The sequence below is a fragment of the Equus przewalskii genome, chromosome X (genome assembly GCF_037783145.1).
Source record: "Equus przewalskii isolate Varuska chromosome X, EquPr2, whole genome shotgun sequence".
Classification (NCBI taxonomy): Eukaryota; Metazoa; Chordata; class Mammalia; order Perissodactyla; family Equidae; genus Equus; species Equus przewalskii.
Window position 1 is genome coordinate 43554466 of NC_091863.1, and position 18291 is coordinate 43572756.

General features: G+C 36.8%; 1 protein-coding gene across 4 annotated transcripts in view; it reads left to right on the plus strand.

Moving 5' to 3' along the window:
- The window catches only part of PHF8 (PHD finger protein 8), a 113262-nt gene that overhangs the window by 84636 nt on the left and 10335 nt on the right, over positions 1-18291 (plus strand). For all 4 annotated transcript variants that reach the window (XM_070605488.1, XM_070605487.1, XM_070605489.1 and 1 more), the window contains one exon: positions 5057-5152. In XM_070605488.1, the coding sequence (XP_070461589.1) occupies positions 5057-5152 (96 nt within the window). The remainder of the gene's footprint in view (positions 1-5056; positions 5153-18291) is intronic.

Sequence of the window (18291 nt, forward strand, 5' to 3'; positions counted from 1 at the left end):
CACACACCACATCTTCTTTATCCAATCATCGGTCGATGAGCACTTGAATTGTTTCTATGTCTTGGCTATTGTGAATAGTGCTGCTATGAACATAGAGGTACATATGTTACTTTGGATTGTTGACTTCAAGTTGTTTGGGTATATACCCAGTAGTGGGATAGCTGGGTCATATGGTATTTCTATTTTTAGTTTTTTGAGGAATCTCCATACTGTTTTCCATAGTGGCTGCATCAGTTTGCATTCCCACCAGCAGTACATGAGGGTTTCCTTTTCTCTATACCCTCTCCAACATTTGTTATTTTTAGTCTTAGTGATTATAGCCATTTTAACAGGTGTAAGGTGACATCTTAGTGTAGTTTTGATTTGCATTTCCCTGATGATTAGTGATGTAGAACATCTTTTCATGTGTTTATTGGCCATCTGTATATCTTCTTTGGAAAAAAGTCTGTTCATCTCCTCTGCCCAGTTTTTGATCAGGCTGTTTGTTTTTTTGTTAAGTTGTGTGAGTTCCTTTTATATTACGGAGATTAACCCCTTATGGGATATATGATTTGCAAATATTTTCTTCCAGTTGGTGGGTTGTCTTTTTGTTTTGATCCTAGTTTCTTTTGCCTTGCAGAAGTTCTTTAGTCTGATGAAGTCCCACTTGTTTATTTTTTATTTGGTTTCCCTTGTCTGAGAAGACATGGTATTCAAAAAGATCCTTTTAAGTTCGAGGTCAAAGAGTGTATACCTATATTATCTTCCAGGAGTTTTAATTTTTCAGGACTTATCTTCAAGTCTTTGATCCATTTTGAGTTTATTTTTGTGTATGGCATGAGATAATGTCTACTTTCATTCTTTTGCATGTGGCTGTCCAGTTTTCCCAGCACCATTTATTGAAGAGACTATCTTTTCTCCATTGTGTGTTCTTGGCATCTGTGTCAAAGATTAGTTGTCTGTAGATGTGTGGTTTCATTTCTGGGCTTTCAGTTCTGTTCCATTGATCTGTGTGCCTGTTTTTGTACCAGTACCATGCTGTGTTGATAACTATGACTTTGTAGTACATTTTGAAGTCAGGGATTTTGATGCGTCCAGCTTTGTTCTTTTTTCTCATGATTGCTTTAGCAATTCGGGGTCTTTGGTTGCCCCATATGAATTTTAGGATTCCTTGTTCTATTTCCATGAAGAATGTCATTGGGATTGCATTGAATCTGTAGATTGCTTTGAGTAGTTTGGACATTTTAAGTATGTTTATTCTTCCAATCCATGTGCATGGAATCTCTTTCCATCTCTATATGTCATCATGTATTTCTTTCAATAATGTCTTATAGTTTTCATTGTATAAGTCCTTCAAGTCTTTGGTTAAATTTATTCCTAGATGCTTTATTCTTTTTGTTGCGATTGTAAATGGAATTCTATTCTTGAGTTCTCTTTCTGTAAGTTCGTTATTCGACTATAAAAATGCAACTGATTTTTGTACCCTGCAACTTTACTGTAGTTATTAATTATTTCTAAGAGTTTTCTGATGGATTCTATAGCATTTTCTATATATGAGATCATGTCATCTGCAAACAGTGAGAGTTTCACTTCTTCACTCCCTGTTTATATTCCCTTTATTCCTTTCTCTTGCTTAATTGCCCTGACCAAAACCTCCAGTACTATGTTGAATAAGAGTGGTGATAGTGGGCATCCTTGTCATGTTCCTGTTCTCAGAAGGATGGCATTCAGTTTTTCCCCATTGAGTATGATGTTGGCTGTGGGTTTGTCATATATGGCCTTTATTATGTTGAGGTAATTTCCTTCTTTCCCCATGTTGTTAAGAGTTTTTATCATAAATGGCTTTTGGATCTTGTCAAATACTTTCTCTGCATCTATTGAACTGATCGTGTGGTTTTTATAACTCATTTTGTTAGTGTGGTGTATCACATCGATTTATTTGTGGATATTGAAGCATCCCTGTGTCCCTGGCATAAATCCCACTTGATCATGATGTATGATCTTTTGGATGTATTGCTGTATTCAGGTTGCCAATATTTTGTTGAGGATTTTTGCATCTATGTTCATCAGCGATATTGGCCTTTAGTTTTCCTTTTTTGTGTTGTCCTTAGTTATTGTTTTATGTGTTCGAATTTTAAGTCATACAGGAAATGAAAAGAGCATTTAGAAACCACAAATACAACAATAGTTGCTTTTATATTTACCTCTATAATTGCTTTTACTGGTGTTTTGTATTTCTTCATTTAGCTTTGTGTTACTCTGTAATCTCCTTTTATTTTAGCCTGAAGAGCTATCTTTAGCATTTCTTAAAGTGTGGGTTTACTAATGACAAACTCTTCCAGCCTTTGTTTATGAGAATATCTTAATTTGCCTTCATTTTTGAAGGATAGCTTTACCATATATGTTATTCTTGGTTTGCAGTCTTTCTTTCAACACTTTAAATATATCATCCCACTGCCTTCCGGCCTCCATTGTTTCTGACGAGAAATTCGTTGTTAATCTTAGTGTGAATCCTTTGTAGATGACAAGTTGCTTCTGTCTTGCCGCTTTCAAGGTTTGTTCCTTGTCTTTGTCTGTTGACAGTTTGAGTATAATGGGTCTCAGTGTGGATCTTTGGGTTTATGCTACTTGGAATTTGTTGAGCTTCTTAACTGTCTGTTTTCATGTATTTCATAAAATTTGGAAAATTTTGGGCATTTTTTCTTCATATAGTCTTTCTGCCTCTTTCTCTCCCTCCTCTCCTTCTGGGATTCCCATATAAATATGTTGGTAAGCTTGATAGTGTCCCACAGGTCCATTTGCCTTTGTTCATTTTTCTTCATTCTTTCTTTCTGCTCACCAGCCTGGGTAATTTCAATTGAGCTTTCTTTACTTTTGCTGATTCTTTCTTCTGCCTGCTCAAAGTATGCTGTTGGAGCCTTCTAAGGAATTTTTAATTAAATCCGTTGTACTTTTCAGCTCCAAAATTTCTATTTGGCTCCTTTTCATGTTTTCTGTTTCCTTATTGATATTCTCTTTTTTGTTGAGACATGGTTCTCTGATCATATTTAAGACAGTTAATTTAAAGTCTTTGTATAGAAAGTCCAGTGTCTGGGCTTCCTCAGAGACAGTTTTTATCAATTTCTTTGTTTCTGTAAATGGGACATACTTTCCTATTTTTTTGCATGCCTCATAATTTTTCAGTTGAAACTTGAACATTTTGAATATTGTAATGTGGTAACTCTGGGAATCATATTTTCTTTACCTCCCAGAGTTTGCTATTGTTACTTATTGTGAACTGCAGTTATCTGTTCATTTAGTGACTTTCCAAATGATTTTTGCAAAGACTGTATTCCTTGTTTGTGGTCCCTGAAGTATCCATTCCATTGCTTCAGTAGTCAGCTGAGATTTTTTTGACAGAGATTTTTTTAAATGCCTAAATTAAGCAGGCTTTTTTTTTTTATTAAGCATTCCCCATGTTGTGAGTTTTTAATTGAATTTCAGAGTCCAAAAAAAGTTGATTGTTGCAATTTTTGCCAGTTTAATGGTTGCTTCAGTGGAGGGATAGATCCTTGGAGCTCCCAACCCTACCAGTTTGGGAGGCATCACTCCTTCCATCCTTCTATTTTTAGTATATACATTTTAACTTGTATTTTCTTCAAAATGTCTAGATTTAATTATTATCTCCATCTCCATCTCTGTCTCTTGAAGAAGACATGAACCTTAGAATGGAATTCCTTTTGCCTGTTACTTTATACATATCATCTCTCAATCTTCACAACTTTACAAGGCAGGTGGTATCTATTATTTTATTTTTATGGGAAGATAGTGAAACTTAGAGAAGTTCTTCTAGGCTGCAAAGCTAGTGGGTCAGTCTAGGATTTCAAAGTGGTTGTCTGATCCTGAGACTTAAGGTCTTTCTACCATACCACACTTCTCTCCTTGAGATGGAAAAACTTTCAGACCCAACAAAATAACATTGATAGCCATCAGGGTATTAGGCATGGGTCCTTTCACAAACAACTGTTACCAGTAGTCATTTCTTTCTAGGGACAATCAATGACCCCTCATTTTTAAAAAAAGTTCTTTAATAAGTCAGGAGACAGGGGTTTTACCTCTTTGAGGGAGAAAGGCCTCAAAAATGGACTCACTTTCTTTCCTACAAAGAAACCCTTCTGGAAGGAAACAGGAGAGTGAATTCCTCTAATGATGTAGAATTCTAGAGAAATTTGAAGCTAGTCATTAAGAGGAGGGGGAGTAGGGTATTATGAGGAAATTTTCACTCTCACTTTGCTTCTCTTTTAGGTTTAGCAGCAGCATCAGCAGTTTGGCCTCATCAGTAGGACCTTTCTAGACCATCTTCCCATTAAATCCTATAGGTGTTGCATGTGGATTGTGAGGAGAATGTGATAAAACTGGATGTTTGTGTGTATTTGTATAGGATGAGATACTTGTATATGTGTGTTTTCTCATTCAGATCATTCAGTTCCGGTAATCTTCCCAATTCAGCCCAAGTGTTCTTTTTGTTCCCTTTCTGTGAGTAATGTGTGTATCATTTCTTTTTCCATTAATTCAGCAAACACTTACTGAGCACCTGCTCTGCACTATGTTAGGCTTCCTTAGTTTGAAAGCAAATAATATATATCCCCGCCATTACGGTAAATTGTGGGTGACAGGTTTACTAATCACCTCTTAAATAGTATATAACAAATAACTCCAATGGAAGTATGCACAGGATACTATAGAGAGTTGAGGAGACATCTGAGTCAGATTAGGAGAACAAGGGAAAGTTTCTTTAGGTAGTGAATTTACAGCTGAATTTTGCAGGATCAGTAAAGTAACTCATGAAGTTACTCACTAAATGGATGTTGGGTGATCAAATCAGAATTAGATGATGCTGGGAGGACATTTGCAGTGAGGGTGCAAAAATAGAAAGACATAAAAAGCATGTTGTACTTTCAGGGGCTCCTGCAGTTGAGTATGGATTAAGTAAAGTGCCCACTTGTAGGGGAGTGGGAGGAGCTGAGATAGGTATCATTTTGTCTTCACCCTTCTGGATGAGATCTCAATTTACCTTGCTTTTCCCCTCTCATTGCAGTTTACCCTTCCCTAGAATCTGATGATGATGACCCTGCTTTGAAATCTCGACCCAAGAAAAAGAAGAATTCAGATGATGCTCCTTGGAGTCCTAAAGGTAATCCAGTATTCTATCCTTTAACTCTGTGGGGGTGGTTGGGAAAAAAACGGGCTGGGGGTAGGTGGGTTATTTAATACAGGAAGACATGATTCAGTCACTCATTTATTTATTCAGCAAACATTTGTTGAGTGCCTGTTGTGTGCCAGGTACCATGTTAGGTTCTGGAGCAAAAATGATCAGTAAAACACAGTTTGTATACTCAGTTCGCCAAAGCCAGAGGTAATGGAGCATGTTGCGTCTGGTGTTATATGGCTTGAGATGAAAAGAAGAAGACTTTGAACAGATTTTGACAAACAAGGTTAAACAATTTAAGAATGAGAACATTCTCCTGCCATCATCCCAGCTCTTTGGTAATATTGTTGTCAAAGGAGGGAAGTTCTGCTCACTGTTGATCTCTACAAGGCCCGAAACCTGTACTGGCTGAGAGGCTATCTCTGAGGAAGGAAGAAAGAATGATTATTGAGTTGAACATGGAATTTAGAGGGTGATAAAACAATTTTATTCATCTCCTTGGCTGGATGGTTTTCAAATTGGAGGGTGTGTCAGGTAGCTTTTGCTGCTTACAAACTACCCAAAACTTAATGGCTTAGAACAACAACAGTTGATCATTTCTCATGATTCTGTAGGTTGGCTGACCTGTTCTAGTCTATGCCAGCTTGGCTGGGGCTCAATGGTCTACAAAGATCTCCCTCAGGTGTCTGAGACCTAATTTGGGGTAGCTGGGGCTTCTCTTCATGTGTTCTTTCATCCACCAGGAGGCCAACGTAAGCTTTTTCACAAGGTAGCAGAAAGGTATCCAGCAGCAAGAGAGGAGAAGCCCCAATGTGCAAGCACTTTTCAAGTCCCTGCTTGTGTCGTGTTTTCTATTGTCTCATTGGTCAAAGCAAGTTACATGGTCAAGCCTCGATTCCAGGGGTGGAGAGATAGATTCCATCTCCTGAGCAGGGTAACTGCAAAATCCTCATATGCATAGAAAGAGAGGTGAGCACATTGAAAGCCATTACTGTCAGCAGTCTTCCACAGAGGGTGCTGGCATCTCAGTACCTCTGGTTCCCCAGGAAACAAAGGGCCCACTGTCCCCACCCTGCCTTATTTGGCCTTTCTGGTGTTTGCTTGGGGTTGTGGGAGTGGGGTGGCCAGACAGTCCTGGGAAATGTTCTCTCAGTGAGTCAGTCAGCAAATGTTTCTTTTTTTCTTTCTTCAGACATATTTTCTGATTATATTTTCTCCTATAGTTTCTGGCTGATTAGCATAATAGAAAATTTGGAAAATATGGAAAATGGAAGAAAGTATAAAGAAGAAACCACCCGTGAAGCAACCACTGTTAACATTTTGACATATTTCCTTCTAGTCTTTTTTCCTGTGCACTTTTCTTTTTATGATTGAAATCACACTATGTATACAATCATATATCCTACTTTAAAATTTTTTTTTTGAAGATTGGCACCTGAGCTAACATCTGTTTCCAATCTTCCTTTTTTTTTTTTTTTTTTAAAGATTTTATTTTTTCCTTTTTCTCCCCAAAGCCCCCTGGTACATAGTTGTGTATTCTTCGTTGTGGGTTCTTCTAGTTGTGGCATGTGGGACGCTGCCTCAGCGTGGTCTGATGAGCAGTGCCATGTCCGCGCCCAGGATTCGAACCAACGAAACACTGGGCCGCCTGCAGCAGAGCGCGTGAACTTAACCACTCGGCCATGGGGCCAGCCCCCCAATCTTCCTTTTTTTTCCCTGTTCTTCTTCTCCCCAAAGCCCCCCAGTACATAGTTGCGTATTCTGGTTGTAGGTCTCTCTGGTTGTGTTATGTGGGACGCCACCTCAGCATGGCCCGATGAGCAGCACCATGGTCTCGCCCAGGATCCAAATCGGCAAAACCCTGGGCTGCTGAAGCAGAGCGCAGGAACTTTACTCAGCCACGGGGCCGGTCCCTAAAATTTTTTGCCTTTTAATCAAAATAATGTGTATATCTGATAGCAAATCACATAGTATAGAGGAGTTCAGGATGAAATGCAGTGGTCTTCTGTCTCTGCTGTCCCTACCTCCAATCCCATGCCTGAGAGGCAGCCTCATAGTTTCTGGTAATTTCCTCCAAAACTCAAGATAATAGGGTGTATACCACCGTTTCTTGATTTGTCAACTTAACCTCTATTTCTCCTTCCATCAGCTTCTGTCAATCTCTCTTGATTACCCACTTTCTAAGATATAGACATTAGTGCTGCTGTTCTTTCTTCCTTCCTCCAACCTTCTGTGAGCCACATTTTTTCATTTACATTGTCAAGGTTGTTAACGTTTATGTCGTCTTGCAATTAGTACTCTACATTGACTAAAGGTTGACTGTTGAAGTTGAAAACCAATAAATAATCTGGCCTTTTAAATTAATATTATATCCTAAGCATGTCCCTATGCTGTTGTTTATAAATAGTATTTTAATAGCTACAAAATATTCTATTCCATGGATATGCTGAGTTTACCTAACTTCTCCTTTAATGTGGGGCATTTAGCCTATTGCCGAGTTTTCACAATTAGTTATAGCATTTGAGGTGCACATCTTTATATGTAAGTGTTTGTGTCTTTGATTTTTTTACTTAGGATGGATCCCTATGAAACTCTAGAAGGGCCAAAGTTTATGAGGGTATACAGTGAAAAGTCTCCGTCCCACCTGCTTCATAGCCTTCCAGTTCCCCACCTGGTGTCAACCGCTGTTATCAGTTTCATGTTTATCCTGTCAGAAGTAGTTTATGTATATGCAAGTAAAGATGTGTATATATTTTCTTTCCTTCTCTCTCTTTTTTTTTTTTGTTGAGGAAAATTGGCCCTGAGCTAACATCTGTTGCCAATCTTCTTTTTGCTTGAGGAAGATTGTCACTGAGCTAACGTCTATGCCAATCTTTCTCTATTTTGTATGTGGGATGCTGCCACAGCATGGCTTGATGAGTGGTGTGTGTGTCCAGTCCCGGGATCCAAACCCATGAACCCTGGGCCACTGAAGCAGAGTGCATGACCTTAACCATTACACCACTGGGCCGGCCCTGTTTCCCTCTCTCTTTTTAGGAGGGAAGCATACTTTACGACCTGTTATGTACTTTCCTTTTCTCACTTAACAATTACATCTTAGAGATTGTTTACATTCCCACAAGCAATGAATGAGTGCGCCTATTTCCCTACACCTTTGCCAATGTAATTTGTTAATATGAACATTTTAAAAGCTCTTGATATGTATTGCCAAATTGTATATCAGTTAGGAACAGTGTTTGCCTGTGAGGAGCAGGAACCTCTCAGGCATCCTTAGAGAGTGCTTATCCCCTCAGGGTCACAAGATGGCTGCTTTATCTATAGCAGAGGGGTCTGAGTTGTAGTCAGGAAGAAGAAGAAGAGCAAAAGGGAAAAGAAATAGGCCTGATGAGCACCCCTCCCCAAGGAGTTCTGAGTTCCACTTTTTCTTATATCTCTTTGGCTAAAATTGTGTCACATGGCCACGATTATCTGCCAGAGAGGCCAGGAAATATAGTTTTTAGCTAGGTACATTGCTATCCCACTAAGTCATGTTTTTTTTAGTAAACAAGAAAGGGAGAATGATATTGGGTTGATAATAAGAAGTCTCCACCATGGTATTTTTTTCATCTTTGGTAAATCACAAGCAAACAACAGTATCTCATTGATTTAATTTACATTTCTTTGACTAAACGTTTTCTATATGTTTGTATTAGCATTAGAATTTCTTCTTTTGTAAATTTTATTTCTGACCTTTGCCCGTTTATCCATGTTGGTATTCAAGCTTTTAAAATTGCCCTTTTTGTATACTAAGGGAATAGTCATCCTTTATATATGTAATTTATTTATGGTACATTTTCCTCATTCTACATAAAAAACTGAGTATTTCTATATCAAAAGTTGATCTTCTATTATTTCCCTGTTCAGAGAGCAGATAATTAACATACCTATATTTCTTAATGTATATGTATGCATACATGCATGTATATTTCTCTAGAGAGAACCCAAAAACTTTTTTTTAATAGTCAACTATTTTTCTCCCAGGGGTTTTTCTCTTTTTTTTTTTTTTAAAGATTGGCCCTGAGCTAATATCTGTTGCCAATCTTTGTTTTTCTCTTCTTCTCCCCAAAGCCCCTCAGTACATAGTTGTATATTCTAGTTGTAGGTTCTTCTAGTTCTGCTATGTGAGACGTCACCTCAGCATGGCTTGATGAACAGTGCTAGGTCTGCATCCAGGATCCAAACCAGCACAACCCCGGGCTGCTGAAGTGGAGTGTGCGAACTTAACCACTTGGCCATGGGGTTGGCCCCCAGAAAACTAATAACTTTTATCACGTTTTCAGAGTGGATTCTCTTTTTTTTTAAATTTTTTTTTTGCAGGGGAAGATTCACCCTAAGCTAACATCTGTTGCCACTCTTCCTTTTTTCTTCCTTTTTTCCCCCATAGAGCCCCAATACATAGTTATGTATGGTTATAAGTTCTTCTGGTTCTTTTATGTGAGCCGCTGCCACAGCATGGCTACTGACAGACAAGTGGTGTGGTTCCCCACCCAGGAAATGAACCTGAGCCACCAAAGTGGAGCGCTCTGAACTTTAATTGCTAGGCCGTCAGGGCTGGCTCTCAAAGTAGATTCTTAACCCACAAAAGATTGAAGCATTCTGCTTGAAGTATTCCCATTAAAATCAGGAATAAGACAAATATAACCATTATCTCTGCTGTTATTTAGCATTGTTCTAGAAGTTCTAGATAGCGTAATTAGGAATAAAGCAGAAATAAGAACTGTAACTATTAGAAATTAAGACATCAGACAGTCATGATATGAAGCTTGCTAAGGGTAGAAATCCTATTTATTTTTGTCTATCACTGTATCTGTAGCACCTTGTTTAGTGCCTTGGCCATGGGAAGTGTTTAATAAGTATTTGGCAAGTGAAAGAAATGATGTGATTGTATAATTAGAAAATGCAGGAGAATCAACTGAAAAACTGTTAAAACTAATATGAGAATTAAATTGGGTAATCACTGGATATAAACCACATATGCAGAAATCAAGAATTGTCATATATCGGTGATAACCACAATATACTGAGAAAAAAGAAGATCCTATTGACAGTAAAAACAATTATATAAAATACCCAACGGTAATCTTAAGAAGATATGTGTGGGACCTACATGAAGAAAACTTCAAAACTTTGCTTGAGGAACTTAAAAGGAGGTCTGAATAAATAGAGGTGTACCATGTACCTGGTTTCAAAGACTGAGTGTTGTAAAGGGTCATTTAATTTAATGTATATGTTTAGTATATGTTTAACACATCCCAAATCAAAATCCTAATGGAATTTTTGTGGGGAACTCATTCTAAAATTTATTTAAAAGAGTAAACAAGTATGATTAGTTAAAGAATTTGAGAATAGAAAAAGTAAATGAAAAGAAATTAGCCTTATAAGGTATTTAAATATACTACAGTACTACAATAATCAAATTAATGTGGTCACAAGCACGAGAATAATCAGTAAATATTTTCCCTTTTATATATTTCAAAAATTTTTGTTATGAAAATTTTCAAATGTACACAAAATTAGGGAGGTTAGTACCATATATTTATCACCCAGATTTAATAACTAACATTTTGCTGTATTCGCTTCATCCTCTTTTCAAGGCATTCTAAGGGAAATTTCAAGACATCATGACATCTCTATTTCCTTGCTGATCTTCTGTCTAATTGTCCTATCCATTATTGAAAGTGGAGTATTGATGTCTCCAACTATTATTGTTGAATTATGTGTTTCTCCCTTCAATGCAATCAGTTTTTGCTTCATGTATTTTGGGGCTCTGTTGTTAGGTGCTACATGTTTAAGCTTATCATATCTTCTTGACCAGTTGACCCTTTTATCATTATAAAATGTCCGTCTTTGTCTTTAATAACAATTGTTGTCTTAAAGTCTATTTTATCTGATATTAGTATAGCTATGCCATTTCTCATTTGGGTACTGTCTTCATGGTATGTCTTTTTCCATCCTTTTATTTTCAGTCTATTTGTGTCTTGAATCCTAAGTGTGTGTCTTGTAGACAGCATATATGGGATTATGTTTTTTTATCTATTCTGCCAGTCTCTGCCTTTTAATTGAAGAATATAATCCATTTATACTTAAGTATAAATGATGTCAAAGTAGGGTTTACATTGTCCATTTTTGTTTGTTTTCTTTATGTCGTATTTCTTTTTTGTTCCTCAGTTCTTCTGTTACTGCCTTCTTTTGTGTTTAATAGCTATTTTCTAGTATCCCTTTTTTTAAAAAAAAGATTGGCACCTGAGCTAACACCTGTTGCCAGTCTTCTTTTTTTTTTCCTTCTTCTCCCCAAAGCCCCCTAGTACATAGTTGTATATTCTAGTTGTAGGTCTTTCTGGTTGTGCTATGTGGGATGCCACCCCAGCATGGCTTGAAGAGTGGTGCCATGTCCACGCACAGAATCCAAACCGGCAGAACCCCAGTCTGCCAAAGCAGAGCATGTGAACTTAACCACTTGGCCATGGGGCCATCCCTGACTAGAGTCCCATTTTAATTCCTTTCTTTTGTATACATATTTATTTTCTTAGTGATTGTCTTGAGGATTAACATTAATGTCTTAATTTATACCATTGTAATTCAGATTAATATCAACTTAATTTCAATAGTATAGAAAAACTTTGCTCCTATATAGTTCCATTCCCTTTTTCCTTTATGCTATTACTGTCACAGGTTACATCTTTATACATTGTATGCCCACCCATGAACATAGAGTTATAATTATTGCTTTATGTAGTTTTTTAATTAGATAGGAGAATCAATGAGATAAAACAAAAAATGTGTTTATACTATCTTTTATATCTACTTCTGTAGTTAGTTTTGCTAGTGCTCTTTATTCATGTGGATTTGATTTACTGTATAGTATCCTTTCATTTTAACCTGAAGAGCTCCCTTTAGCAATTCTTATAGGGCAGGTCTCCTAGCAATGAACTCTCTGTTTTTGTTTGTCTGGAAATGTCTTGATATCTCCTTTTTAGAAGGATAGTTTTGCTAGATTCAGAATTCTTGGTTGACAGTGTCTTTCTTTCAGCACTTTGAATATATTATCCCACTGCCTTTTATCCTCCATGGTTTCTGATGATAAATAAGCTGTCAATCTTATTGAGAATCCCTTGTATGTTATGAGTTACTTTTGGCTTGCTCATTTCAAGATCTTCTCTTTGACTTTGGTTTTGGTTATGATGTGTAGTCTCTGAGTTTATCCAACTTGGAGTTTGTTGAGCTTCTTGTATATGTAGATTAATGTTTTTCATCAAATTTGGAAAAGTTTCAGCCATTGTTTCTTTAAATACTATTTCTGCCCTTGTCTCTCTCCTTTTGGGACTCTCATATGCATCTGTTGGTAAATTTGATGGCATCCCACAGGTCCCTTTTGCTCTGTTCATTTTCCTAATTCTTTTATCTTTCTGCTTATCAGACTGGATAATCTCAATTGACCTACCTTCAAGGTCACTAATTCTTCCTTCTACCTGCTCAAATCTGCTGTCGAAACCCTTTAGTGAAATTTTTATTTCAGTTATTTTACTTTTCAACTCTAAAATATCATTTGGTTCCTTTTTATAATTTCTCTTCATTGGTTTCTTTATTGGTATTCTCTGTTTGGTGAAACATCATTCTGATACTTTCCTTTAGTTCTTTTTTCCCCCAGTCTTAGTGAGATATAATTGACATACATCACTGTAAGTTTAAGGTGTACAACATAATGGTTTGACTTACAAATATTGTGAAATGATTACTGCAATAGGTTTAGTTAACGTCCAGCATCTCATATAGATACAACATAAAAAGAAAGCAAAAAAAGAAAAAACAATTTTTTTCCTTATGGGAACTCTTAGGATTTACTCTCTTAACAACTTTAAACAACAATGTTAATGATAGTCATCATGCTGTACATTATATCACTAGTACTTATTTATCTTGTAACTAGAAGTTTGTACCTTTTGACCACCTTTCTCCAGTTCCCCTTTTCCCCACCCCTGACCTCTGGTAACCACAAATCTGGTCTCTTTCTATGAGTTTGTTTGTATTTTAGATTCCACATATAAGTGAGATCATACCGTACAGTCATGCATCACACAACAACATTTTGGTAAACAACGGACTGCATATACAATGGTGTCCATGAGATTAGTACCATACGGCCTAGGTATGTAGTAGGCTATACCATCTAGGTTTGTGTAAGTACACTCTATGATGTTTGCACATCAAAAAATTGCCTAATGACACATTTCTCAGACCATATCCTGTCATTAAGCAGCACACTGCTGTATTTGTCTTTCTCTGACTTTTTTCACTTAGCATAATGCCTTCAAAGACCATCTGTGTCATTGCAAATGGCAGTATTTCCTTGTTTTTTATGACTGAATAATATTCCATTGTGTGTGTGTGTGTATATATATATACACTACAACTTCTTTATCCGTTAATCAGTCAATGGACACCTAAAGATTGAACATTCAAATTTCTAAGCCTCTAAGTTCAAGTTGCTAATTCTTGTCATAAATTCATACAGGTAAATGTCACTGTTGTGGGTTTTTTTTAATTGATGTACCATTGGTTTATAAAATGATATAAATGTCAGGTGTACATCATTATATTTTGACTTCTAAAGAGACCACATCATGTTCAACAGCAAAAGTCTAGTTTCCATCCATCACCATACAAATGTCCCCCTTTGCTCCTTTCATCCTGCCCACACCCCGCTTCGCCTCTGGTAACCACTAACTTGTTCTCTGTATCTATGTGTTTGTTTGTTGTTGGTTTTTCTTATCTTCCACAGATGAATAAAATCATACAGTATTTATTTTTTTTCCATTTTTTTCACTTAGCATGATACTCTCAGGTCCATCCATGGCACAAATGGCAAGATTTCATCTTTTTTTTATGGCTGAGTAATGTTGCGTTGTATATATATACCACAACTTCTTTATCCATTCATCTATCGATGGGCACTTAGATTGTTTCCAAGTCTTGGCTATAGTATATAATGCTGCAATTAACCTAGGAGTGCATATATCTTTTCAAATTAGTCTTTTCATATTCTTTGGATAAATACCCAGAAGTGGAATAGCAGGATCATGTGGTAGTTCTAGTCTTAAATTTTTGAGAAATCTCCCTACTGTTTTCCATAGTGGCTGTACCAGTTTACATTCCCACCAGCAATGTACGTGGGTTCCTTTTTCTACACATCCTCTCCAACACTTGCTATTTCTTGTCCTTTTAATAATAGCCATTCTGATGGGCATGAGGTGATATCTCATTGTGGTTTTGATTTGCATTTCCCTAATAATTAGTGATATTGAACATCTTTTCATGTGCCTATTCGCCATCTGTGTATCTTCTTGGGGAAAATGTCTGTTCAGATCCTCTGTCCACTTTGTAATTGGGTTGTCTGTTTTTTTGTTTTGAGTTCTATGAGTTCTTTATATATTTTGGATTTTAACCCCTTATCAGATGTATGATTTATGAATATCGTGTCCCAACAGGTAGTTTGTCTTTTTGTTTTATTGATGGTTTCCATTGCTGTGCGTAAGCTTTTTAGTTTGGTGTAGCCCAATTTGTTAATTTTTTTTCTTTTTTTTCCCTTGCCTGAGGAGACATATCCAAAAAGATATTGCTAAGACCAACGTCAAAGAATGTACTGCCTATGTTTTCTCCTAGGAATTTTATGGTTTCAGGTCTTACATTCAAGTCTTTAATCCATTTTGAGTTAATTTTTGTGTATGGTGTAAGATAGTGGTCTACTTTCATTCTTTTGCATGTGGCTGTCCAGTTTTCCTAACACCATTTATTGAAGAAACCTTCCTTTCTCCATTGTATGTTCTTGGCTCCTTTTTGAAAATTAGCTGTCCATAAATGTTTGGATTACTTTCTGGGCTCACAGTTCTGTTCCATTGATCTGTGTATCTGTTTTCCTGCCAGTACCATGCTGTTTTGATTACCATAGCTTTGTAGTATACCTTGAACTCAGGGAATGTGATACCTCCCACTTTGTTCTTTTTTCTCAGAATTGCTTTGGCTATTCAGTCTTTTGTTGTTCCATATAAATTTTAGGACTCGTTCTATTTCTGTGAAAAATGTCATTGAGACTCTGCTAAGGATTGCATTGAATCTGCATGCACATAAAATGTCCATATTGCCTATGGACATTTTAACTATGTTAATTCTTCCAATCCATGAGCATGGAATATCTTTCTATTTCCTTTGCGTCATCTTTGATTTCTTGCAATAGTGTCTTATAGTTTTCAGCATACAGGTCTTTTACCTCTTTAGTTAAGTTTTTTCCTAGGTATTTTATTCTTTTTGTTGTAATTATAATTGGTTTGTGTTCTTGATTTCTCTTTCTGCTAGTTTGTTATTAGTGTATAGAAATGCAACTGATTTTTTATGTTGATTTGGTACTCTGCAACTTTATTTGCTTATTATTTCTAATAGTTTTTTGGTGGATTCTTTAGGATTTTCTACATAATACAATCATGTCATCTACAAATAGTGACAGTTTACTTCTTCCTTTCCAATTTGGATAACTTTTATTTGTCATTTATTTGTTTATTTCTTATTATTTTTTTATTGCAGTAACATTGGTTTATAGCATTATACTAATTTCAGGTGTACGTTGTAATATATTTCAAATTCTGTGTAGATTACATCATGTGACCACCCAAAGTGAATAACTTTTGTTTCTTTTTTTTACCTAATTGCTCTAGCTAGGACTTCCAATTCTTGGGTGCTTAGGGCTTTCTCAAGTCTTTATTCATCATTCACACAGCCCCTCTGCATCAATATGGCCTTCTAGATTCCTAGAAGTATGTAGGAGCTTTTCTAATCCCCAATGGATATCTCATTCTTCAGCTTTTCTTTTCAAGGTTTTGGGTAGTCTGTTGTTTGCCACAACTGTTATCCATCACCTCAAGTAGCTGTGACATTGAGTACTTGCCTTTAAATATTTTTGATAAATCCTCACAGGGAGAAGCTTTTAGCACTAGGCTTTGAAAGAAAGCTCCAGCTCCTTTCCCCTCCCTACATTACTGGCAATGTGGACTGTTATTTTTCTTTTTCTTTCTTTTTTTTTTCTTTTCTGAGGCAGATTAGCCTTGAGCTAACATCTGCCGCCAATCCTCCTCTTTTTGCTGAGGAAGATTGGCCCTGAGCTAACATCCATGCCCATCTTCCTCTACTTTATATGTGTGACGCCTGCCACAGTATGGCTTAATAAGCACTGCGTATGTCCACACCTGGGATCTGAACCAGAGAACCTCAGGCTGAAGCGGACCACGTGAACTTAACCGCTATGCCACCAGGCTAGCCCCTGGGCTGTTATTTTTCAAGGCTCTTGCTGTGTTGAGGAGTGGTGGAGGGGCCTAGGGCAAGTTAAAATGCCACACAGCTCACTGCTCTTACTGAGATTCACCTCTTTTTCTTAAATAAATACTGTCCAGGTTCCTATAAGCCTTTGGTTAATTCTCAGAGTTCTGAAAAAGTTTATTCTGATAGTTTTTGCCTGTTTTTTCGTTGTTTTAATTTAGGAGTGAATTTTTGGAGGTCCTTAACTTTCCCTTTTTGCTGATGTCATCCATCATGACATACTAAATAGTTTGGAATGCATCTCTATGAAAATGCCGTTTTCTTCCATAACCAAAGTACCATTATATGACACCTAAGTTAAGTAACATTTATTTCCTAATATCGTTTAATACCAAATCCTTAGTCAAATTTCTCTCAACTGCACCAAAAATATCTTTTACAATTTTCTTATTCAAATCGGGTTCTATGTATTCAAAGACTATGCATTTCATTTGGTTATTATAATCTCTTAGTCTCATTCATTATTTAAAATTTTTTCTTATGACAATTTTCAAGCATATGTAAATATAGAAAGATATACACTAGCACCCATATTCTCAATATCTAGATCCTACCATTATAATATTTTGCTGTATTTGCTTCATTTATCTATATCTGTTTATCTAGTTTTTGTTGAGCCACTTCAAAGTAATGTGCACCCATCATAACATGATATTTTACCCCTTAATACTTCTGTATTTCCTAAGAATAAGGACACCCTCCTAGGCAAACACATGCCTTTGTTATACTTAACAGTTAATAATTCCCTAAGATCTTCTAATACCCAGTCCATTACCAAATTTTCTCAACTGTCCCCACAAAATTTCTTTTAATAGTGTTTTTTTCCCCCAAAACCGAGGTGCAATCAAGGAGAGGTTTCTTTTTCAGCTTACAACAACAACTTGCTCATGTATTATGAAGTCAGGAATTTCGAAAGGACACAGTGGGGACTCCATGATATTTGGGGCCTCAGCTGGGAAAATTTGAAGGCTGGGGTTCACTTGAAGGCCAAGAGTTTGAATAATTTGAAGTCTCATTAACTCTCGTGTCTGGTGCCTGAGCTGAGAGGGCTCAGAGACTAGAAGTGCCAAGCCGACTGCCAATACGTGGCCTCTCCATGTGACTAACTTCCTTACTGTCTGGTGGCCTCAAGGCAATCAAACTTCTTACATGGCTGCTCAGGGCTCTCTAAGTGTGAGTGTTCCAGCAAGCAGTGTGGAAACTGAAATTGCCTTTTCTGACCTAGCCTCAGAAGTCATGCAGTGCCACTTCCACCACATTCTGTAGGCTGCAGATAAGCCTGTTCAGATTCAATGGGAGGGAAAATAGACCCCACCTATCAAGAGGAAAAGTGTCGAAGAATTTAGGACCTTGTTTTAAAACCACCACACACAGAAAACTATAGAGAAAATATAAAATATATCCAAGAATCCATGACCAAAAATTGTGCATCAACATTTTTGCTAGATTTGCTTTAGATCATATTTTAAACAAATATGACCTTTAAAGAAAGGACTTCAGCCTCCTGAATTGCCTTTTCTAGCATCTGCATACTGCTTATACAGAAAGTCTCCTTTATAATAATAACAATAGCTAACCAACGAAGGAATCTTTGAATCTAGGTCAGTACCACCACCACCTCTTTTTTTTCCTGTGATATTGACTTTTTTCTGTAATTAAAAATAGAGATACATGTGTGCCCCTTTATCCTTTTTGCCCACCCCCAAACTCCCTTGCCCTCT